The sequence below is a fragment of the Grus americana genome, chromosome 8, assembly GCF_028858705.1.
Source record: "Grus americana isolate bGruAme1 chromosome 8, bGruAme1.mat, whole genome shotgun sequence".
Lineage (NCBI taxonomy): Eukaryota > Metazoa > Chordata > Aves > Gruiformes > Gruidae > Grus > Grus americana.
The window spans coordinates 16,698,069-16,723,621 of NC_072859.1; the positions used below are offsets into that span (position 1 = coordinate 16,698,069).

Here is a 25,553-nt window from a genome sequence, read left to right on the forward strand (position 1 = left end):
CAGCTTCTGCCGTCCTCGTGGGCAAAGGACAACTCTCGCCAAACACGCACGGGAGTACAGACCCAGCCTCGGCACACTTAGGAATCCTCTCACACTTTATTACCGCGAACACGCATCGCGCACCCGAGCGCAACCGCGCGGCCCCGCTCAGGCGAAGGCCTGCGCCCACCCGCGCCCGGACCAGGCGACAGCGTAACCCCCCCAGCCCAGCCCGACCGCCGCCGGCCCCTCGTACCGCTGGCCTGGCCCGGCCCGACCCAGCCCAGCCCGCCGGGGCCACCGCAGCCCTTGGGCAGCGGAGCTGCGGCAACATCTGGAGACCCGGGGAGGTTTGAGCCACGCCGGCTGCCGTACGCCGGGAGGTGCTACCGCCTGCCTCCGCGCGGGGCGGCGGGACGGTTCCGGCCGCGTCATGGAGCCCCCATTGCCCGCCGCCGCCCTCCTCCTGCTTCCCTTACTGCTCGTCCCCTTGGCGCTCCTGGCGAGGAGGCGCCGCGGCCGGCGGACACCTCCCCTCAGGCTCCTGGTGGTAGCCGGCTCCGGTGAGTAGGGGTTGACCACCAGCGGGAGCGGGTCGCGCCCAGAGCGTCCGCGGCCGGCTCCAGCAACTACGGCTCCCGGCACGCAGCGCAGAGCGAGGACCAGCGCGGCGTTCGCCGGTGTGTCCTGGTGCATGCCGGGAGTTGTAGTCGCGGGGCGGCAGGAGAGTACCGGACTGAGGGGAGGCTCGCCCGCCGGCGGCCCTGTGTGAGGAGCCCGGTGCCGCCACGGCCGCGCCCGGACCCCAGCCGTCCGCGCCGGGCGCCCTCGAGGCCGCCGCCTGTCTTCGGGTTTTTTAGTTCTTAAGTTAAGCGTCATCTTTATTTGGGGCGTTTTCGTCCGTGTTGATGTCTGACGGTTTGGTTTCTGAACCCTTCCTTCAGACGGCACATGCGTTTCACCAAAGTCATTAACGAATGTATTGACTAAAACTGATGGAGGACAGACCTGTGCGGCTGCTTGGTCTTCTGACAGAAAATTATTGATGGCGATTCAGGGCCGGGCTTTCCATAGATTGGTACGCCCCTTACATACGTGACACCTTGTAATAATTTCACCCAAACCACGTTTCAGGGGTTTACTTGCGAAAGTCTCGCATGAGTGTGTCAGAGGCAGTACTGTTGTCCAAGCACATCCCCCAGACATCTGCTACTCCTTGTCAACTCCCCAAAGTTACAGGGCAATTAATTTCCCCCCCCAAAAATTAGACTACCTTGAAAATTTACAGTTGACAAATCCAGGCAAGCTTTGATTCCATCACCTCAGTATCCCTGTGGTTTTTGCACACTGACTAATTGAGTAATAATCCCAGGATCTTTCTGCAATCTGAGTTTGACTGGCAGTTTTGTAATTTGTCAGGTCACCTTTACTTCTAGGGCTGGAAATGTGCTTGTTTTCCTTCAGTCCTTTGGAAACTGTACGTATTTTTTAAATACATTCACTATTACATAAGCTTACCAGGTGAAATAATTCATAAGTCAGTTAAGATTGATACAATGTTCAAGCCTATTTTTCAAGAATTTTTTCAAGTAGGAAACTCCTGCTTTTCTGTGAATACTCAGATGATTGCATTAAAATTTGTGAAAGCTTCAACAAACCATCGCTCATGAGAAAATCCCTCCAAATACATTTGAAAAATACTGCATGAAATTCTATAGAAAGGTGGCAAACTCTTGTGTCTAATGCAACAGCGTAGCTCTCGCTCCTTGTCAGTTGTTTGCCAGCTACAAGTGCTTGACTTCCATAGCAAAGTCTCTTAGGAGGCTAATGATGCTGGTCAGCAGGAGGTGGTAGGAATACATTTGATTTGCTGTTTTGGTCTGCAACTTCCAGCAGAGTGAAAAGTGACACATCCAGTAAATGCTTATGCACATACTTACGGGTGCAGTTTGATGTTAAGCCAGTCCAGCCCAACAGATAAAGGTGAGCCGGCTCCACTTTACCTGTGCACACAATCTTCCCTCTCCCTTCTTCCACTGATATTCCTGTAACTCTGGTTCAGAAAACCGACAAAAAAAAATTAACACTGCTCCCAAAAAACACAGTAAGTACACCCTCCCCTTCTCTCCAGCTTAGTGCCAATTTAGCTTCCAGAACAAAGCGACCTTGCAGTTAGAAGGTTGTCAACACCTGTTCAAGGGCAGTGGTTAAAGTACTTGGCTGGAGCTGACTGTTTCTTCTGTAAGCACTCAGCTTTTACACTGGTGTAGCTGCAGAGTGACATTTCTGCCTGCTTAATTTCACTGTTACGAGCTAGGATAGTACAGCCCCTGTCATAGGATGTAATGCTGGGTAGGGTCAGTGGGAGGTACACTTCCACAGCACAGCTCTGAGCCGGGTCCCATCCAGCTTCATTTTGACAGCCGCACCATGGTATATGGCCTTTGAGTATGGACTACAGTATAACTCTTTGCCCAGTTGTATTTACGTTGTGTACTGGATGTTAAACACAGGTGTCATACTTCTGTGTGACCCTGGTTCAATCCCATTTAACTGAAAAACCTCCATCGATATAGCTTCAGTGGAAGCTGAATTGTCTTCATTTACTTAAACAGTCTCAACCATCCTTTCATTGAATCCTCTACTCTCAGAAAAGCGTCACTGATAATAGTAGTACTAATAAGTTTTAAAAGGAGAAGTGACTGATTAAGCTGAAGATATTGAAAGTTACAAAATTTTTCATATACTAACTGCAGTTTATTTTGTTTTTACAGGTGGGCACACAACAGAAATCCTGAGGTTACTTAGCTGTTTGTCAGAGTCGTACTCTCCTAGACATTATGTTTTTGCAGACTCAGATGAGATGAGTGAAGCTAAAATACGTTCTTTTGAACAAAAAAGGGCTGAAACATTCTCCAGTTCCCAGGTAACTTGTTAAATATGCTCTTGTAAGATAAAATGATCTTAACATGACATTCTAATTCAAGGCAATGTGGAAGTGATTCTTCAAAAGTATTTTTTAAGATCAGCAGATGCTTTTGATTTTCTAAGTATTGATAATCACTTGCACTAAAGTTCAGATAAAGGTGTCATTCTGTGCAGACTGTTTTTTATGTTTCTAAAAGTGAACTAAATAAACACTATTGATTAATGCTGCACTAGAGAGACACTGAAAATGCAAAGTAAATATATCTAAAAATAGCAAACACAATTCTTGCTACCAGTTTTCACTACCACCTTCCTCACTTTCTCTTAATGGTCTTTACCTTCTGTTAACATGTTAACCATTTAAAGCAATGAAGGAACCTAATTGTAGTGAAAGTTTCTGTACAAAGGCAGCTATCTCTTGCTCAAGAAAAGCATGCTGAAAATAATTCTCTCTTAATTTTGTAAACCAGCTAGCCATAGAAGTGTTATTTGTAGCTATAAACTACAGGGGCAGAAATATGGTGGTTTGGGGGGTTTTGGGGGTGCGGGGGGGGGTTTGTCTGGCGTTTCCCTCAGTGACATAATGTATTTTTTTGAAAGAAATTACATCTAAAAATGTTTTATCTGAGAAAACTTTAATTGAAATTGTATTATTTTTCTGGACTGGTTTTGGTTGAATTTGAAAATCAAGCATTAGTTACACGTTTAAAAAGTAGGCAATACCTCTTAGTGTTAGATAGTTTTCTGTTTGATGACCTGAACAAATGCTGAACTCCTCAAAATAATGAAAAAATTAATGAACGTATCTTGTTTATCTTTTTATCAGATGTTTGCTGGCTTTAAGCTAGTTTGCTGTATGATTAACAGACAGCAGTATGACTCTCTGGTGACTTGAAGTGTGATCTGATGTCCAGTAAAATTAGTAGAAAGATTATATTTTTATTTAGAAATTGGAATAAGTACAATGGAAGTGAATGCTCGGACTACAAAAATCTTAGTCATTTTGAGTAAGTAGTACAACACACAGTGAATTAATTATTTACATGGTATTGATTTCATATGGTGCACTTCTGATATTTCCATTGTCTTCAGCAGCACTACTGGGACAAATGATTGTAGGACTTGGCACCAATGATTTTCAGAATAAACCCTTTTAATGTAAAGCAGCTGCTGCTAAGGTGAGCAACAGAATCACTTAGGAGTGACATTTTTAAGTTTGTTTATCCCACGTTCACCTTGGAAGACGAAGGTTCCTTGCCTACCACAAGCTGCTGAGTCAAGTTGGGATGACTTAGTTTAAAATGGAACATGCCAGTCTTTTCTCTTATTGTGCACCAAGGATGAAAGTTTAGTAAAGTGACCGGAGGTATTTCCTGTTCAGAAAAATCTTGTTAGGTAACTAGTCATTCACACATACTCACTTATCTGAAAAATGTCCAACCCTAAATTATTAAATTTCTTAACAATACATATTTTGAGTATTAAAGAATTATGCAGTTTTCCACTAGTTCACTTAGTTTTGCTGAGCAGCTTCCCTTTTGCACCCTCTCCAACTGCTAACAGATCATGTAGTTATATTTTCCTTCAACATTGAAAGCCAGAGGAACATTTTTGGCTGCATCTGAGTTTGCTGTCTGGATAACAGATGCTCATTTTCCTTTGGCCATTCTTTTTCCACTGAGCAAAAATATTTAGAGTGAAAATGGAAGATAAATTTTAGAAAGTAAAGGTCACTTGCCTATAACATATATTTACTAACTTTCAGAGTGTGCTTTCAAGTAGTATGAGTTTTGGCACTGGGGATGCTGTAGATCATCAAGCATTTAAAAATCATGTGTTAGTAGCTTCTTGCAGCTTTGAATAAATGGAAGGGAAAAGCCTGAATGCTTCAACCCATGGTCATTCCCTTCCTCATCTTCTCAAGGCAGTGATTTCTTCCAGAACTAAGGACTGCAGACAGACTACAATAATGACCCAAGAGAAAAATCAATGTACACATTTAACAAATTCTGATTTCTAAAAACCCAAATATAATCAATTTCTCGTATTGATCTGTGGTCTTGCCCAGTTCTAAAAAGCTGCAGCATTCAGGGAGAAGGAAAGGAAGCCAGAACGAGCATCTTGCTTACAAGAAGCAAAATGCTGCATCTCTACCCACTAAGTCTCTTGGAAAAAAAATTAAAAATTGAAATGCCTTCTATGAAAAGTCTCTGGTCCTGGTATCACTTGCCTGTTTGTTCTCCGTTACCCCCACGCTGTAACCACACCTGGTCTATGTGGATGCCCCCAGAGCTGTTACTCAGGGAACCTTCTGCGCTCAGCATAGAGAACCTGCTTCAGCTCCTGCTGACCTACTCTAGCAGCAGAAGGACAAAACTTAGATTTGTTGACTGAAGAACAGGGATTCTTCACTAGCTGTTATACCCCCATTTGTCATGTCTGAGCTGAGCAGCCAAATTAACTAACCTTTACATAATGCTCATCTGAATGCACGTTCTTTTGCATTTTATGTTTCATGAAAGATACTATGCTAAGAAAGCTTGTTTCTCAGCAGGAAAAAGAACTACGTAAATCCAGTGTCTTTGCAATCATTACAGTATATTGAGTTGAGCATATTATAATGATTCACAGCAGTGGCAATTTTCCACCTACTTTTCCTTGCATGCTTGCAAAACAACAATATTAACCAGGTAAAGGACTACATCACTGGTTTTGAAATTGCAATACACAGTCACCCATTATAGAATTGCAAGTTTGGAATATTTGTCTTCAAATAACAAAAAGGTTACTGACTCCACTAAAGATGTAAGGAAAAATAAATGCAACAACAGGACACCATAGAAGATAGGGGAGCAATTGGTCTGTTTCTAGTATCAGACATACTAGGCAGTTTTCCAGCAAAAGATGCAGGAGGTACCTTCGGAATACTAACAGTACTCCATCAGATGGAAGGCTGGGATTGCTGAAGCATCTGGCAGTGGCTTTTAAACACACACACACACACAAAAAAAATCTGGTTTTGTTTCTCAGCTTAATATTTAAGTGTTGATTGATATGAGGTTTGAAGGCCTAACATAAGACATAGACACTGATGTGCAAAGTTTCAAGCATGTTTTTGAAGACCATAGATAAAATCAGTTTGATCTTTACTTGAATTCTGCAAGTAAATTTCTGCTTTGATACTGTTTGGGGTCCCTGCCAAGTTTTGCTGAAATCAGTTTTTTATGGTGAAGAAAATACCATACTTTTTTTGGCAAATATTGTTTAACAGCATTCTTATAGTGAAGGGAGCATCCTGAATAGTTCCACTGAAACCTGCTCTGCCTAAACCTATCTTATCATACGCATATTTCTTGCAAGACTGAATACTATGCAAGGGTCTAAACTCCACTAACGGTATCTCTTTTTATCACCTGATCTCTTCCAAAGCTTTGAGAAATAGAAAGGTAGCGATAACCAGAATCCTGCTGAATGGGGAGCAGGGGGCATGTTTATTTTTCCATATTCCGTTGTCAGACTAATGCAATCCGAGTTTCAACACCTGCAAATAAAACATAAAACTACCAATTCATAATATCTGTTAATGCCTGCCAGCATCACTGCAATTAAAGAACCTTATCACAATGAAACAGGATAATTTCAGTCAAGAAAATTAACTTAATATTCTGCATTTATAAGGGTTTTTTATTATTATTCTTTCCACCTTATATATTAAAAAAGCCCCAGGTATTGCTATTCAAGACTGATTTGTAGATTCTATTTACTGTACAGCTATTGGCAACATAATCTTTCCTGGTCACAAATCACCAGGGCTAAGCTATGACAATTGGCAATGGTATATTTGAAGCAACTGGGCAATTTTCAGTGTTTATAATGATATTTAGAGTCTCTCAGTCCCAAAATGAGTTCTGCCAGAACAGTAGTGATCTGGTGTCCCATATGAAGCAAGATAGTGACAATTGTCCAGATCTAAACAATATCAACACCAGTTAATAGTACACTGCAGCCATTGCATTTGTCTTTCATTTAAAGTCAAAAATTTCATTGGCATCAGGACTGCCTTCTGATGTAGCAATAGTTCTTAGGTGTAGTTCCTCTACATCAAGGTAAAAGCCATCTGTGAAGAGTGGAGGAAGCCTAACTACTGTTAACTACTTACAGTCTTCTGAGACAAGCAGAAAACATCTGAGTTTTATTAATTTGATATCTTTTACACACAGTGAATAATCTCTACTTTTTCCTAGGGAAAGAACAAAGAAAATTATTTCTTAAATTTATTTTTTTTATTTAATTATAAGATGTTCTTTCCTTTTTCTTTATACAAATATTTTGCATTTTGAATATACATCTTGCATATCTTTTGAATATTCATTGAGTACTCAGTATAAAGGATAGTGATATTTGCTGTTGCCTTTTTAATAGTATGCACCAGACGTTAACTGAGAAGAGTTGTTACATTTTCTGCAGTCTAAATCCACGAAGAATTTAAACAGGCAAGAGGCAGAAGAGTCACCATGTTTGGATTGTATGATCAGACCTAGACTTGTGTCTCGGTGACCACGAGGTGGGGCACTACGGTAACATACTGCGGGTGAAGCTGCTCTAGCTGAATTATTTATTAAGTTAGGAATGTTTTAAAGTAACATCAGAAGATATTAAAAAGTAGATATATAGTTCTAGTATTTCATTTTACTTGATTGCCAGGAGCGCTAAGCATGACACTGAATAAGGTATCTAAGGAAAGGTTTCATACACAAACATTTCCAAACTAGATTTAAAAAAAAAAGTTGGCACAGACAGATCTAATAACTCTATAGAAAGAGCAACAACATTCTTAGAAAAATAACAATTCAGCTTATCGTGCTCTCTTCCAGTTCACCCTTGATCGCATTCCCAGAAGCCGTGAGGTTAGACAATCTTGGACCTCCTCTGTGGTAACAACTCTGTACTCCATACTTTACTCCCTTCCTTTGACCTACAAACTGAAACCAGATTTGGTAGGTAAAGTAAATTTTAATTTATTGAGAACTTGCTAATTGGCATCATAAAAGCATTTGGAATATCAAGACATTGCAGACCATCTCTCATACGTATGCTTAAATGTACAGTTCCCAGGAAAAGTATTTTTGAATATAAAATTAAAGCTGAACGAGATATAGCAGCAACACACCACGAAGGAGAGAACAGGTTGCACTGCTAGTGAATTAGAGTAGCAAATACCAATTTCCCCTGTCAAAGTTTGCAGGTAACATCAGAGAGAGAGTCACTCCCTTGTTAATGCTGGTACAGCTAGCGCAGACAAGGTTGCAGATTCTTGATAATATCTCTTCAGGATTGCAACAGCACAAACTGTGCCTGAAAGCCTGGTTAGCCTGTTGGCTGGACTTGCTCCTGAAATGGTATGACCAGTCTGGAACAGGCAGGTTCAGACCAGCAGAAATATATACAGATTCAGTTCTTGTGCTTACATGGACTTTTCAGCTACATGCATATTTATTTAGTCTTTGGCTGACTGACATTAATTATCTCATCTAATGACAAAAAACATCACCGCTGAAGTGGTAACTCCTCAGCACTTTAGTAACTTTTTCAAGCTGTTTACAAAACTGCACTCTCATGCTAATTACAACTTTTATTTTAAAATATTCCACACACTGAATCACGTTAAAGGCATTCAGGGTCGTCAGATTATAGAACTAAAATAGAGAGTTTTGTGTTGATACAAGACTGAAAAGGTAGTGCACTGGACTCCCAGGTGTAAGTCCTACAATTCTTTCTCTTAAAAGAATTTCTTTTTTTGTTAAAGCCGGCTTTTTGCTAGGGAGTTGTTGTCTTAAGGAGTCAGTTATCCAAACTTGAGGTTTTTTAAAAATGGCATTATTTTAGGAAAATTTTCAAATTAATATTTTATAGGTTTTTAAATATTTTAATGCAACCTGTAAAAACTTCTGCAGTTACAAGATTTTTTCATACTTTAGTAGCAGCATATATGCACCCACAGAGGATGTTTGTAAGCAGACTGTTTTTAGCTCTCACTGTGAACTGTATGGGTAATTCTAAAGAGGCTCATATATATTTGTGATATTTTGAATGTTTAGAGAAGCTGCTGTGAATAATTTGTTCTCATTAGCTTCAATAGTACTGGTCGGTTCCTGTCAGATCAAAAGCTACTTGCTTGCTGGGGTTTTCAGAGCAGTTTAGTGTGCAGAACAACAGAAGTAGCTTTTTGCAGTTCTTGTTTTCAAGCCTATTCTAAAAACCTGAAGATGGGAGGGAGGAGGAGGAGGCGGCATACTGTTCTTTTTACAGTGATTTGAATTTGGGGTGGGTGGGGGGAATAGCAGAGGGATGTTTACATGAAGCAGACAGAGCAAATGTGAGTAACAAATATTTAGAAATCACTTTGCTACACCACTGGTTTAGTTAATGTATATACTTTTTAAACTTATTATTGCAAAATAAATTGACAGGAAAATCTCACTGTGTGGCTTAATATATTACAAAAAGTGTCAACAGGACATATCATAGGAGAAGAGCAGGAAGTTACAAATCCAATTCCATGGTTTCTCTGTTTACAAGAGGAATTTAAAGTGACAGTGGGATTTACACATGGAATTGTTAGAAACGGTGTTGGAGTTGATAAACTGTGATAAGCTGTCAAAAGCCTAACACTTTTGAAAAACACTTGTCATTTTAAAATTAAGGATACATTTTAAGCTCTTCATAGTGTTAAAAGGAATAACTGACTGAAAATGCTATCCAGAGTCCTTATCCATGATTAGGGAAGGGCTGGAGGCGAAGGAGTTCCCAAATATTTTTTGCCAGGTACCGTCATCAACCACAATAGCAGCTGGCACTACCACTGGCAGAAGCATCTCTGACGTTATTCCAGCTCTTATACCACTTGAAAGCTGCTTGCATACTGCTATTTGTATGCGTATCTTAGTTTAAGAATTCTGTAAAATATAAGTCAGAGGGCTGTAAAGATTTTAAAACACTTATCAAAGGAGAGTGATTCAGGGATTAAAATGCCTCACATTGCCAGTGAAAAGATTCTGTGTGTTATGTGAAGCAACTGGTAATATTTAATTGCCTTGAGGAAAAAAAAAAAGTTCATGGTGAATTGCAACTCCTCCTAGTCTCCACAAAATATAATGCTTAGTAGTTAAAGAACTAGAAAGGGTGGGACAAATGCTGGCGTTTACAAGACTCATCTATAACTTCTGGCACAGAAATCAACACCCGAGTTTAGAAACAAGCACAGTATTACATCATGCCAAGAGCTTTGTATTTTTAAACATTAGAGCTTATGAGTACTGTACATTTTCAGTCTAGGCAACTGGTTTTGTTTAACTGCAGGAGGGAAGGACAACTTTGAATTGCTTCTAAGTCATTTGTACGTACGAGTTATCCACAAATCCTTAGACTAGCTTTTGATCTTGTCAGAAATGTGTGCACGTTTGAAGGAATGACTGAAGTCTTTGAGACTTCCAAAGGCTAGAGAAAAGCAGAAATGTTGCAGTTTAAGTAATGCAGGGCAAGAGAAGTACTGCAAAGGGAGTCTGAAACCATTAGATGCACAAAGGCAAGATTTGGAGCAGATAGGCTTAGGTTGGCATAACTAGCATATCTGTGGAGCCAAAATAGCTGTAAAGGGGATACAGCAAACCTAACTGCACAGGAGTTACTTTATATGTGCTTATTTACATGAGGACTGTGTCCCCTTTGTATCTCACACTGATCTTCTGGCAAAGCTGCTTAGTTTACTTTGACATGAGAAAGCAGTTTCATCTAATTCTTCAAGATAGTGAGTTCAGAAAGAACTGAACAACTTCCAGGAGACCTTTGCTGTCTTGCAGAACTTGACCCACGCTTGAAACGGGCCCCCAGAGAGTTTAAGAAATGTAAAAGTTAGCTTAGTTGTTCAGTTTGAGATCATCCCTAAGAGGCCTGTTTCTGGGTTCTGAACATCTGCACTCTGGAAAGTTAAGTTCCTTTAGAGATATTAAACCAAGTAACAAATGAAAATGTCAGAAGTGATGATCAGCTTGTGTTCCTGTAGCCAAGAATTATAGAAATATAGGTGTCAGTGTTTTGCAGGCACATCTATACTGGGCAGTTTTTACATGTCAACCTTAGATAGGCTTCCTATGCAGAGGCCTAAAATTCCAGGAAAGCAAGGCTTGTGCCAGCTCGCTCTGCCTACACCTTCCTTCCCCCAGAAAAACCTTTTAAAACCATTCATCAGTTGCAGCCAGATTTAATATGCAGTCAGAGCCTCAAAGACTGCAAATTCCTACCATGAAAACAGGCAGATGGTCAGAGAAGAGAGACTTTTATTGCCTTCGTTGAAAGACTGAAAAGAAACGTGAAACCAGAGTAAGATGTTAGAAGATCTACTATCTAGGGAAAGATGCAAATCCTTAGACAGTTATAGAAAGTTAGACAAGCTGCACAGATTTTTCCCAAAGACAGAGACAATTACTGGATCTTACATAGATTATTTGATGTCCAAGAAGGAATAAACTCATGTTACAGCCTTCCTATAATATGCTTGTACCTACTGACTGACTGCAAGTTCAGAGGAAACCAGTCTTCAGTTCTCTCACTGCTTATGGAACTATTGTCCTTGTTGTCTCTGGGCTGATTTGCCAACCCTGAAACCAGGTCTTCAGGTGGTCTAGCCCTTTGGCTGGGTCGTGATTATTCCAGTCACTCTAGCATACCTGAAATTCAAACTGAAAACAAAGGATATGTGTGCACCACACAGCAAAAAGCTGTACAGATTGCATCCAGTCCTTGTTTTCAGTCATAGATGGGCTATGTAATTGGGTCAGTGATTTGCTTTCCTTTAATGTAATTAAATTTCACATAGAATTGTGCAGAAATTCTGTGTAAAGCTCCATTCTCAGCAGTTCCTACTGCCTCAGTGCTCTACAGAGCCTGACAAACAGATATTTTCATATCACTGCTGTTTGGAAAAGCCCGGGTTAAATCAGGCAAAGAGGGCAGTCCTTCCACATTAGGGCCTCCTTCCCGTGGGAAGCCTGTAGTAAGTTTACATTTGCACAGCAAGTACAACAAGCTCTGCTGTCTCCTTCCCTAGCAGCTGTCAGCTGAATGGGTCTCTCCTTTTTAAGCTTCCTTCTAGAAGCCTGAAACTTACACAGTTGATTATGCTTCTAGCAGTCTACCGATTCTTTTATGACTGCACATCCCATCACACATGCCTGGTCCCCCAACTGGTTGAATTCACTACAACAACTTCTAGAGTTGTTACAGAAGTGTTCACACAGTAAGCTATATGAAAGGCGATCATTCTTTCATTTAGCTAAGATTTTCCATTCTTTCTGCTCTGCCCAAAATGTCTTAAGTTCATAGCACTTTAACAAATCACTATGACAAATAATAAGTTATTGTCCCTTAAATCATGGTTCTTAGAGCTTTGTGGAAAGCTACAAAATCTGAGTGGTGGCATTTTTTCTCTATTCACTTCATAACAAGTGAACTTTGTATAATGCACTATGAAGACTATCTGGTGCATTTTTTTGTGCACTGAATCTTTCCCCGCTATTTATAATTCTTTTGGACTGGTTTGATTTTACAGTATGTCTGATCTACTATTGTTCTTCTGGAATCAAAACAGATAAAATAAGCAACAGTAAGAACACTGGATTAAGACCATCAGTGATACAAATTGTATGATCTAAAAAGAAAACAAGCCATCCAAATTTGTGTTTAACTTCTCAGTGTTAGTGAAAATGAGTCGTATTCACCCCTCCTCTACCTTTTGTGCTGTGTACGCTACCCTGCGGCCACAATGTAGAATTACCCTCTGCTGAGCCCAGATAAATGTCTAAAGCCATTCAAATCAGTTTAAAGCTAGGTTGTAGCTCTGCTCTTTCTGTGACTGCCAGTTAGACATGCCTATAGACACTACATTTCAGAGGGAGGCTAGAAGTTGGAGTAGAGATGAACTGAGATCTTAGCTTAGATTTAAGCAGAGTTTAAAATAAAGATGGATCAGTCTTAACTCATCAGCTATCAGGTTCATTATAAACCTAATGAACACCCTGGACACACTTCCACACATGTTATAATGCATGGTTTCAAGTAAACAGTCTCACTGAATCTGACCACTGAACTAGGCCATTTCAGGCAGGTATTTGATGCAGATTCTTTCTATACCAACTGCAGTGATTAGGCAGTAGCTTCAAAGATGGTTATATACATATAAAATAGCAGTTTTAGCTAACCTAAAACACCACTTTCAAGTTCTAGTTAAATGAATGCTTGACTAATGAAAGACACATTGAGATTTGCAATTAAAGGCTCATTTTAGTCCACTATTAGTAATATGTATGATTACATTAACAGTCTTTGGATTTAATTTCTCCTTTCCTTTTGAACAGAAGCAGGCTACTATAATAAGCAGTACTTTTTGATATCAGGAGATGAGATAAGCCCTTATTTTTAAATAGGCTCTAAAAGGTTCGATGGTATTTCTCATGGTGCTCTGACCAAGAGACTTTAGTCAAGTTCAGACTCAACCAGGGTGACCACTTACAACAACAACAGCCTGCTGAAAGACAGCTAGTATCTAGTCTTCGTAGCTACAAATGTAGTTTGTTAACTACTATTTCATTGCCTTGGCAAAAGCCTTTTACTGAATTGTTTTATGACCAACTTTTCATCCACATGAAGTCAAATTTCCTTTAGTTCCTACTAGCTCCACTGCAATACACCACAGACCCACTCCGTGGTAATGTAGATAGGGAGTTACTTTATTCTCCAGCCTGCATCTGCCTTTGTAATCTTGTTCTTTTTTAAGCAACCTTCTATTCATCTTCCACAGTTTCTCACAAGACTCACTGGTACCACTATTTCTTGACACAAACTTCTGGCAGAGATCATGATCCTTGGTTGGTCCCACTGGCAGTCTGGGTATTAATTTAATGTTTTAGTAACCAGCACTAACATTCTGACAGACTTGAGCATTAGTACCACTTTCACACCTGTCATTATTTTCAATTGATTGGTTCTATGCTTCTCATTTTACATTTGGCAGCTAGGCTGGGGAATATGCTGAGCTCACATGTCCCATTCTGCTTCCACATACCTGCCAAAGCATCATACATATGGATGGAAACTACCACTCCAAAGACCTTTTAATCCCAATGACGGACCTACCACCTTTCACCTGAAATATGGGGGCAGTTAAGTAGGGTCCCTATGGTTAGCTTCGTTTAAAAAAAAAAAAGTCATCTGCATGTTTCTTTATGTGTCTAAATCTAGATTCTCAAACTTGCCTCACTAAGCTGTTGCCTAACTTCTGAGGCTCTTAATGACCCCAGTTATCTTTCTTTTCATCAGTAAAGCCCCTAGGCATACCCAGAAACAGACCTCAGCTGTTTAGGTCTTTACAGTGTCAAATAGCCACATGCATAGTAAAACTCCTGAGCTCTGCTAAGATCCAGAAACCAGGAGCTTTGCATGTAGATGCTGGTCCACATCACATCAACTGGACCCCTTCCCTTGTCTCTTGCCTCTCAGGACACTGGGCTGGTAACTCTGGGTCAGGCTACTAAGTGCCTAGAAAGCAGAAGTGACAATGCCTAGTGCTGTTACAATTAAATCCTGTTGTTACATCTAGGTCCTAGTGGTTTTGTGGAACCTCTCTTTTTCTCCCATAGAAAAGTCCACTAGGTAGGATTTCTGTCTCACTCTCCTCAAGCTTTTAATGAAGTGAGAGCTGGGGAAATGAGGGAGTTGGTGATGCTTCCCAATACGTTTCATTCTATGATGAAAATAATACTCAGAAAAAAAGTGGTGCACATTAGAAACCCAACTGCAAAGTGAGCTAATTTAAGCCCTTGCTCTTCCACTTCTCTCTTCCCCATTCTGGTGTTCACTGATCTTATTTATCCTAGTTAGGTAATCTGCCTGCAGGACCACACATGTTCTCTGCTTGTTTTCACGAGCACCTCACCTACTGCCTGTATCATACGATAATAGCAACAGGAACCATACCAGCAGGATGCACAGAAGTGGACTAGAGAGGTTTTCATGGCAATGCTACAAGCTATAGGTGCTGACCAGCCTGAGCGCAAGCTCCTGCTGTGGACCACTATTTTTTTGTACCCCTGATGGTTCAAGTGATTTAGAGAACAGGAGATGAGCATGTACCCAGGTATAATTCAATTCTACCTTAATTACCTGATTTACATCAGACTACACATCTAGATTTTTTTTGTCCTAGCCTGCATTCCACAGGTACATTCAAACAGCAGTAGAGTGTGAAATTTTATCTAGTTTTATTTTCAGGTTGTGGAAGGAAGTGAACTGGATAAGATCTTCTCTATTCAAAAAGAAGCAGCCAGTAGGTAGTTTAATGACCTTTATATTGTTCAAACAGAACCTGAAATTATTCTTTCTCCCCACCAATAGCAATAATAAGGAACTGTTGGAAAAGGTTCCTGCTTTTTTTTAAACCTTAAAAAAATATTTAAAACCCTGAGCTAGTTTTCCTTGAGGGTCAAAACTTGACTTTTCAGACATGCTAAAGAGCTAAACTAGCGAAAGCTTTAACAAGGACAGTCCCTCCCACACGCTTAAGTGTTTGAGCTAAGAAGAAATCCCTTTCTCTCTTAATTCTCTTCTTTTTCTGATTACCAAATAGATTTATATTCCCTAGAAGAGATCTTATGTCTGTCATAACTGCATTACCTCCATGTAGACGAACAATGTATCTCTTGAAACCTTTTAGAGTTACTCATTTATGAAAAAAATAACAGTTTTTCTCTGTTTGCCATCCAGGTTTAAGTTGCCATTAAAGTTACTAGCAGAAATTGATTCTTAATGGATATGGCCTGCTGTGTCTAAACGTATTTTTAATTTTTTTTTTCCAAAAGAAAATAGCACATACATTTTATCTTATTCTCAGAGTACGCTACTGAATCAAAACACATGCTAATAAAAACAATACTTCCCATACCTGGAGATCTTCACCAATAAGGATATACAGGAATCTTGATGCATCCTCGGTGAGGAGTAAATTATTGTTTTCCTGGTGTTAAAGCAGAAAATACTGATGTGAGAGAAAGTAAATGTTGTGCCCCAAATCCTGTGGTGAGTCCACAGCGGAGCTGTGAGTACAACCCTGGTTTCTTGACTCTCCAGGCTTGCATTTTGGTCATGAGCCCATAAGGTAAATATATTTATAATTAAAATATGAGCTATTTGTTCACTGATGCTTTGGTTAGTTTGTGTTTACAGTTCCAGCATCTCCAATATTAAGAGAGCTGGTGCCAAAACTGCAGGGCTGTAATGCTTGCACTTCGTTTTCCTGCAGGCTTGGGGGCTGCTCAGGGTACACTGAGCAGTCACCTGAACCAGGTCCTTGGGAATTGCTGGGCAGCAATGGGGACAGCTGAGACCCAGAGCCCAGATTGCCACTGCTTTTCTGGGTAGTACTCAGTGCTTCTGTAGGTGAAGGGAAACAACCTCCAGCTGGATTCTTCACCTTGCAGGGCATTAGTGTGAAGTTTTCAAAACAGTAAGACAATACTAAAAACAAGCAAGGGCTGATGAGCTCACAAGATGCTGTCATTTACATAGCAGAATACAAATGAATTCATTGCAGATTCTCTCTTCTTGTGCCACAGAAACAAAAAACTTCCCCCCAGCAAAACAAAAACCACACAAAAAAATTTGTTATTACACTGAGATCATAAAAGGCAAAAAACTCCTGAAACATCAAACTCCCTAGCTCCTACCTGACGAATGCAGGGGTCTAAAACTAGCCCTGACATTAAAAAAATGAGTATGTTGTTATAGTTTTTCTTTTACTTTTCCTTTCAGTGTCCAGGGACCTCTACTCAGCTTTCACTAAATGTGAGTGTTCAGGTTCCCTGTCACTGGAATCCTTCTCTGCTCCATTTCCCTTGTTTCAGAAAGATCCTTCAGGTTATTCTATGGTCAGAGTTGTAGTTTCATAAAGGAGGCTTTCTTTGTGTCAAGACAGTGTCTTCTGCCCCCTGTTAGTTTTCTGTATTTGTATATCTTGACTTGTGTTTATTGTTACTTCTGCTATCTTTGGGGAAGGTTTATTATTTCTGTCTTCCATTGTTTCTAGAATTGCTTAAAGCTGATTTTTTGAAAGGTTTCCAGTATTGTAACTTGCTATGGCACTTCATTTTTTTCATTATGTAAGTCCAGCTACCAACAACACAACATTTGGCTGTCTCTCATCAACTAAGAACAGGCAATGAAAATAAAAATATATAATGCACAGATTACAATCCCTTTTAGCTGCTTTCTCTGTTTGGTGCATTTCCTTGCTGACCTTCAAAAACTCATTCCAAAGCCAGAATTCACTTTGCCTAGTCAGGTGAAAACTTGTCAAACTTAGTCCAAATTGAGGAACTTTCTGCTGAAAATACCTTTATCTGAGGAGTTTTGTCAGGTCTGTAGATGGTCTAAGTTGTTCATCAGAACAGTTTATGCTCCTCCTTTTTCTTGATAGAGGAATTAAGGGATTTTTGGGTTCGGGGTTTGTTTTTTGTTTTTTTAAATGAAGCCTTATTTGCAAACAGGCAAGCTTTTTTCTTAAGTCTCTTCTATGAGAGTATGACAGTATGGTCATCTTTTAAAACTCCTTTTTCTTCTGTGCTAACTTCTTTTCAGTTATAATTCAAAATGGTTTCCTATTCCCTCTCTTCCATGTTTTCTTCTTTTTTTAATCCCTTTTCCCTTCCCTTTCTTAAAATATCAGGAACAGCTATATTTCCTTGGTTTTTCTGACAAACCTCAGAGATATCTTCTGGGCTTTCATATCTTAACAGGCTGAACAGTTAGTTTTTGTTCCCAAGCCATTGAAATGAAGTTTTATCAACAAAAGCTGAGTTTTAGCAGTTCAGCAAAAACACAAAATAAAATTATTAATAAATTACTTGCTTTTAGGCTTACACTTGTTTCTGAAAAGCAGAAAATATGTAATTGTTTTTCCCTACATGTTTACAAATGTAGGTCTCTCTACTTGCATATAAACAGACCATGCAATTAACTCAGCTTGTGTCAGTTTTGCATCACTCCACTCACCTTCACCTCTTTTAGTAGTTCTCTGTCACCACCATCTATTCTCCAGTTGTTTAGCACTGCAGGGAAGGGAGCATTACCAGGGCTAAGGAGGCCTAAGCAATGTCCTGAACATACTCAAGTAGGTAGCTCCATAGCTGGCAAGCAGCACAGTCTTCAATTCAGGCATACATCACACCACAAGCCTGCTCCACCCCAGAGAGCCCGGCAGCTTTTCTACTCTTGTCCAGGTGGCAAAGGCCAATCTCTCTGTAAGTCGTTAAGGAGAACAGCAAGTGTTGGCAGTTTCTTATGCAAAGCAAATCTCACCTTAGTTTTCCACTTTCTACTAAGTTTAGGGGGACTTACATTGTCCTCCCGTTGACTGTTGTAATTTGGGAACATAAGCAGTACTCAAATACTTGTTCATTAAAGATGTACAGCAAATGTATGTTTACATATTTATGAGAAAAACTGCAAGTTTTCTGCTTTACTCATCTTTGTTTTAACCAGTGGCCTGACATTTAATCCCAGTGAAGCTGTGAGCTATGCTTTCAGTGTTTTCGCTGGTAAATGTCACTCTGCTACAGTGCTGCATTCACCTACTCTAAAAGCAGCTTTTATCAGCAGTGGTGCCATGTGCCAGTGTTCCCAGTGTGCCAGACTGCTGGCTTAGCTTGTTTTCTTTCAACAGCTGTAGAAAATATCTGAAACAGAAAGGCAAGAACTATTCCATTTCTATATGAAAGTGATTAATATGAAATTAGATTTAGAGAGAGTGTTGCTGAGTATAAATGATGTATTTTGATCCTTTACTTTTAAACCTCCATTAATATACAGATTGATTAGTTTCTTGCACTGTTTAAAAGTCTGTTTACATTGAATTGGTAGAGGATTTTAGTATGTAGGATTTAGTTTATAGGCCTGTCAGCCAATTTAATAGTTAGCTGGACATTTCTCTGCATTAGAATGTAAATGGTGTAAAGAAACTTGCAGCGCTGGCTTCTGGAACAATCCCATACAGCTTGTTGGCAGCAAAGCCGGATAGCCCAGTGACCAAGAAAGTCCTGGGGCAGTTGCAGCTCAAGAGGTCACAAAGATGACACAAAAATTGTCTTTGGCCCCTTCTTTCCCCCTTTCTGCTGCCTCACTGAGGAAGGCCGAACCAAATAAACTAGAGACCTTCGGAGACATAACTCTTACAATGCGAATATTCTACAGGCAGCCTTGTAGCTAAAGTAAATAGATATTGGGAAACACTTACCCTGAATAGCTGGTTGACCTTGTAGAGGCCCTGGTCCTTTCTTGCCCAATAGATGCCTGCTTCTTCTCCACAGCATACTAATAATTGCCACTGAATTCCCTGAGAGACACTTGTATTCTGCTGGAGGGGAAAAACAAAAGCCTTGGTCTTTTCAAGGTGGAAGACATCAATCATTCCCCAAAATTTACTTTGAAGTGTTTTGAAACTCACTAGTAGGACAGCTCATCTTCTCTTACATGCTTAAGGAAGGCTGTAGATGATTCAGTTCCTTTCCACCATCAACAAATTCGTATACTGGCAGAAGCTGAACAGCAGCATTTCTAGCTTATAGATTCTGCAACGGTTCCTCCTCTTTATAATGTGCATACTTGTTTTCTCAGAAGTTTCCCCTGTATCCCTTGATGAGTGTACAATGTTGGATTCCAAGCAGCAGGAACACTGGTCTCCCTTTCTGCTGATGGTGTGAGAAGAAGTAGGACTGGTCAGACTAGATTTTTGGAGGGGAATTGCCACACCAACACATGAGCAACTGCACCAGATCTAGGTATGACATGTCTCTAGACACGCACTGAAGGTTAACTGAAGGGTAATTTTTAATGATCAGAAAGGTTGATTAATAGTTCTGACTTACAGATCACGACCCCAAATTCAGATGGGGATCTATTTGTCTGTTGGCTTCAGCAGGTTTATACCAGGGTCTTTCAGGGGACAAAATTCCTATACCTGAGCATTTGGAACAGCAACATCTATAGTCAGAGCATTTTATGGGCATTTTGCATACAGAGATCCTATAGACCCACATCTGCATTGTCTTGTTTGAATGGGTATGTGTGGAATGGGAAAGAGCAGAGGACATAACAGTTATGATCAGATCGTGGTTTTTTAGAGATGCCTAGTCCATAATTTTCCTGATCCTTTTTCCCTCATACAAGTACTTTTCCATTAATCAAAAGGCATCTGAGAAGCAGCTTACAAGTTATACACAGTCAGTAGAAGGCATAAATTGAGTGCATCATATCAAAACCTAGATATAGCAAAGGTATTTTATTACTATTTTAATTTTGATTATTGCTTTTCTGTTTTGCACCTCAGCAAAGTAGTAACAGCAACTCATTGTGGCCTTTAGAGCTACATATAGATTCACAAATAGACTCATTTACTATTATTTTATTATGTGATCTTTTGTGAGTACACTTAGTTTGGAAATCATTCTAGCATTTACCTTTGTGTGTGCATCTGGACACAAGAATACCAAATACTAAAAAGACTGGAGCTGCTAGCCAAGTTTCATAAAGGGGGGAAACAGGATGAAGTATATGGTACAGGAGGTTGATAAAGTCCATGATTGTAATAATTCACCTTTTTATAAAACCTATTCTACAATTCTCAACTTCTGGGCTGAGGAGAATGTTAGGATGTCTATCTGACCTAAATCATATCTGCGACTGGTATTTTTTTTGTGTCAGACTGTAGAAGGTAAGAGACCAATGTGAAACTCTCTCCTTGCTTTAGACAACTGGGTTGAACTTTTATAGTAGATGGAGACTGAAAGAATGCAGAACAAGTTCGAGTCCAGAAGGAAGACAGGTGGAGGGCACCTGTGAATAGGGATGCGGAGCAAGGTGAATACCAGAGATCACAAAGAAAACCAGGGAAGAGAGGATGGGTGGGAGACATCTCAGAGGGCTGGGTGAGAGTACAGAGAAACATCGAAATGGAAGACCCTGGGGAAAAGACAGGGGAAGAGGACTGTAGTGCAACAGAAAAAGGGCTTGGGGAGCAATGAAGATGAGACAATATTTGTACTCCAGGTAGCTCTACTAAAGGAAAGGGAAAGTGGAGTTTCTGTTTAGCAGTGGTGTACATTTTTATCTGCTTGCTTAAAGCTGAATTTTGAATCTGCAATTAGTAGTCAGACTGAATATTCAACTCACCCAAAAAAAAAAAAAAAGTAGTAAACTTTTTTGGACTGTTTTGGTGCTTCTTATGCACTGGTCTGCAACAGAGTAGAATCTGCAGCAGAGATGCTGGTGGGTTTTGCCTGGAAACACAGGAGAACACTCCCAAGTTGTTTCCTATGCTGATGTTTACACTACAGTAACAGATGTTATTGCAAATAGAGATACCTAAACATGCCTTAATTTAGATATCAGTAGCCATGTACCAGTAGCACAATCAACATCAGTGCAAATTAATCAAACTTGCCAAGAAATAGGGCAAAATGCCTGGTTTAGTTCACACATATGGAAAAGTTTCTTTGAAATGCTAAAAGGCACTGTGTGTGGTTGGTTTATGTCCTTGCTTGCCAAGCCAAATGTGTAAAAAACCAGATCTTCATTCTCAGCAGATTATAGAGTAGGTTTTAAAGTCCCAGCATGGATTTACTTGAAATCAGGTTCAACAGGAGATTTGAAACAATAGTATATTACTCTGATTTAAAAAAATCTAGTATGCAAAGTTGATGTGTTCAGCTACTTTGCTTCTTAGCTATGTAATTGCTAATATAAAATAATTACATCGTTGCAATTTTCTTTACACAAGTATTTGTGGCTGTTGATACCCTAAAATTGCAAGATTAAAACAGTATACAGCATGTTGCTGATAAGGGTCTTTCAGAAAATGTCAGCAAGTCTTGCATGAATAAATAGTTCAGTTAAGATCAACAATAAAACCAGAATAATTTTGCATACAGTATTACATTGTGTTGATTCTGATAAAACACTGCATTGCGGTCATTACATCCCCATGCTAGATTTCTGGGGCCATCTTAAAGGCGAAGGAAAGTATAGGTGAGAGAGTTTGGAAGTCAGTAGCATGAACGCTGCTGCTGCTTTTAACTGAGGCAAGGTGCTCAAGGCTAGCCAGTTTATCAGTGGGATCTTGCCACGATGCAGGGAAGGAAACATTCCAAAATATCTCCTACAGCCCTGAAACAGAAACTCTGATTCTTTTTTTCCCCCCACCAATGTAATACCTTTCACAATCTGGTGAAATTGGAACAAAAAAATGTGAGTTTATAGGATATAGGGCCATGATTTTATAAAAGAACTCTTTATTTCCATGTAACACCCAGCTGTGCAGAAAAATGCTGATTACACAGTAGTAGTTAAATTTAGTAAGAAATTCTTTGCCTGAAATCAATTTTGATACCCAAGTAGAGTGCCTAATATACCCTGGTTTAAACTTTTTACTTTTAAGCAATCTGTTTTTCAGTTTAAAATTGAAAGACCACTTTCTTTTAATGTTTGTAAGTGAATTTGAGATCCTCTGCTACAAGGACCTTCCTTCTGTATGCTTATTTCTATGTACTAGTGTTTATTAAAAGAAAAAAAAAATCCAGTCATGCATATCAGCTAGTAGATTCTGATGAAGGCCCTAATTCATCAGCACTTTTTTGCTCAACTCTTAAGTGTTTTGCTGACTTAAGCCAAAGTTCAGGAGGTTTATAGCTGGATCCCAGGTATAGTAATCCTAATTAAACTTCTCTGGCCTTATTATGCCCTAATCTGTGCACAAATATCATGAGTGATACAATACAAAGCTGGACTGAGATTGGAAGCTGTTTTAGTTATAAACCCATGAGTCAAGGAATTCTGCTTCCTTCATAGAAATTACTATGCCATCTCAGAGCTCTTCACCTCATCCTTGACATGTAAAGAAAGATGATCTGTTTTGGCAGCTACTTTTAATTATGTCTTTTGTTTCCCCCACTCCTCCCCCCCTTTTTTTTTTTCATATTCACTTGCCTCTTCTTTTTTTTTTTTTAAATATCTTTGGAAGTATTTTTTTTTAAAATGTAATGTTATATGAATATACACACTTTTAATTCTTTACTGTATGAAAAAACTTATGTTTTACTTTTGTAAAATGTTTCATCTCTTTTAGATATTGTGCAATGGACCAGGAACATGTGTTCCTGTCTGTATATCTGCTCTTCTTCTTGGGCTTCTAGGAATAAAGAGAGCAATCATTGTGTATGTAGAGAGCATCTGCCGCGTGGAAACTTTATCCCTGTCTGGAAAGATTCTTTACTACTTTTCAGATTATTTCATCGTTCAGTGGCCTGATCTAAAGGAAAAATATCCCAAGTCAGTATATCTTGGTCGAATAGTATAATAACAGAAGACAAGCTTTACCTAAAATAAACTCTGCAAGCTCTTCACTGAAGAAACACATTCATGTAGCAATTTATTTTTAAGGATTCCTGTTAAGAAATTAGGCTGGTACTGGAAAAGAAGACAATAATAAAGATATCTCTACATCTAAGTACACTGTTGTGTCGTTGTATTTATTGCCATCATGTAGATCTGTTCACCAATACACCATAATGGCCTTAAGTCTATGCTGTCTCTGTTTTCATCTAGTTTTCCTGCTATGTGAATAGCAATTTTTGTCTACAAATAAATATGGGAATTTGTATGAATGTAACATTTCCTGTAAGGAAACTTTGTGTAGTTTTCTAAATTGTAAGAAACAAAGTCTTGTTCTAGCACAACAGACTTTATTTCCTGTATGCTAGCAGTGAAGTCCCTTGTGAATCCTTAGAGTATAAAGGAAACAGTTATATTAAGTTGGCTTCATGACAGTTTGTACTCTACAGTCTTCCAAAACCCCCAAAGCATTAAACCAGTATCGTTTTTCCTCTGGGCTTGTCAAAGCCGTCCTTATAATCTGTAGTGCACCTTTTGAAAATTGTTGCTCACTTCTTAAGATAAGTGAAAAGGTGCCAAGTGTCATGCTACAGGCAACAGTACTTCTAGATTTAAGAACTACTTTCTTCAAAGCTTACGTGCAAAAATCCTGAGCAGGTTTACATCATGGAGAGCAAACTGTCACTTGGGAAAATTGAACTGGTTCAGGCTCTAGAATACAGAAAAGAAAAAATAAAATTGTTACTATCAGTAATATGGGAAGGAACAGTTTCCCTTTCTTTTCCTGATACAGTGAATTTACTTTCAGTATATCCTGTTTTCTCATTTTAAGCACCTTCCTTTCAGCAGTACAATGTGCACTTAAGATTTTGTCATGGAAAATGGTATTCTGTACATTGGAACAACTTTTAAATAAATGGTATTTTGTTGAAGCCAAGTGTGTGAAAGTCTCCTTTAGCGTTTCACATTCATCTGGCAAAACGTAATTCTACACACTGTTCCACCTATAAAGCAATATAAACACATCTGTCATCTGTACACACACAGAGCTATGTGTCTGGCTACAGAAACATATACAAAGAAGAAAGCTCAAAGTAGAAACGCCCCACAGACTGCACAGCCTGGCACTGGTGAAGCCAACAGCAGCTCCTCCGCTGCCACAGGAGGAGACTCGCTCGCCCATGCCTTTTCCTCAGCGTCGGATGTCAAAACGCTGCAGCAGCTCTTCTGGTAGGGAACAGGGGGTGGGATTTAGCTGAACAGAAACGGTGGTTTCTGCTGTTAGGAAACAAGGGTCTAGAGGAATAAACTGCGTTGTGCAGAAAATCGTTAGAAATCATCAGAAAATATTATGCAGAAAACTACTGTCGTGACGTTGCGAGGCCCTGTGGGGAAGCCAGCCATTCCAACCTGTTCAACAGGCTTAATAATCCTCAGCATGAGTCCCTTGATGCGGTCACATGTCAGCTCAGAACAGAGAGTTTTTGTGGTTTTTAACTTAGATTACGTCTGACATGAAAGAGCAGTTAATAGGTTAAGACCATGTGGGAAGGACTCTCTGTGCAGTACATACTCAGGTCCTTGAAAATGACCTGGCTGAACTAAATCTGATGTGTGCAAGGGCTTTTTTTCCCTGAACTGGAGTGAGGACTATCTTATCAGGACTTCTGCACAGTCACAGGTAGTTTGGTAAACTGGAGATACACTGGGCTTTATTATGGCTAATGGTAGTTTATTTTAGATGAGTGCTCTCTGCGCTGAATCTTGCTTTGAATCTTGTTTTCTGTTTTGCAAGGGAACTAGAGTAGAGGGGAATGAGAGCGGAGGCAGCCTCTTCCTCTGCTCCGGCTAAGGGGCAACAGCACAGGATCAGCGCCCAGGGCTTAGAGAAGCACGAGAGGAGGAAGGCAATGAATGCTTCCATTCATGCACCACATCCCGTGCCTGAATAGCCCGCTGGCCTGGCAGCAAGGCAGACTTCTAGACCGCCTCGTCCATAAACACAGCCACGGCTCAAACAGCGCTGAGTTCACATACTGCTTCTGTTTAGAGCAAAGCAGAACGTAGCCCATCCTCATCCTGCTCTAGATTTATACCTCAGTGAAAGAATCTCTGGCTGCTCGGTTCCTCCCTTCGAGCCCTGCCCAGGGCGGGAT

General features: G+C 39.9%; 1 protein-coding gene across 2 annotated transcripts; it reads left to right on the forward strand.

Annotated features, from left to right (window-relative positions):
- The first annotated feature begins 244 nt into the window (after positions 1 to 244).
- Positions 245 to 24,325, forward strand: ALG14 (ALG14 UDP-N-acetylglucosaminyltransferase subunit). Of its 2 annotated transcripts, XM_054833558.1 has the most exons (4): positions 245 to 542; positions 2,754 to 2,905; positions 7,782 to 7,904; positions 23,132 to 24,325. In XM_054833558.1, exons 1-4 carry the CDS (start codon positions 413 to 415, stop codon positions 23,360 to 23,362), a joined length of 636 nt encoding a protein of 211 aa, XP_054689533.1. In that variant the 5' UTR covers positions 245 to 412; the 3' UTR covers positions 23,363 to 24,325. The 2 variants fall into 2 exon arrangements, with proteins under 2 accessions (XP_054689533.1, XP_054689535.1); XM_054833560.1 differs by lacking the exon at positions 7,782 to 7,904.
- Positions 24,326 to 25,553: the final 1,228 nt, after the last annotated feature.

Excerpts from the sequence above, each read along its gene's own strand:
- ALG14 (XM_054833558.1), top strand. The coding sequence starts at position 413 with ATGGAGCCCCCATTGCCCGCCGCCGCCCTCCTCCTGCTTCCCTTACTG. Across the intron at positions 543-2,753 it reads CCTGGTGGTAGCCGGCTCCG|GTGGGCACACAACAGAAATC; the intron begins GTGAGTAGGGGT and ends TTGTTTTTACAG. Across the intron at positions 2,906-7,781 it reads AAACATTCTCCAGTTCCCAG|TTCACCCTTGATCGCATTCC; the intron begins GTAACTTGTTAA and ends GCTCTCTTCCAG.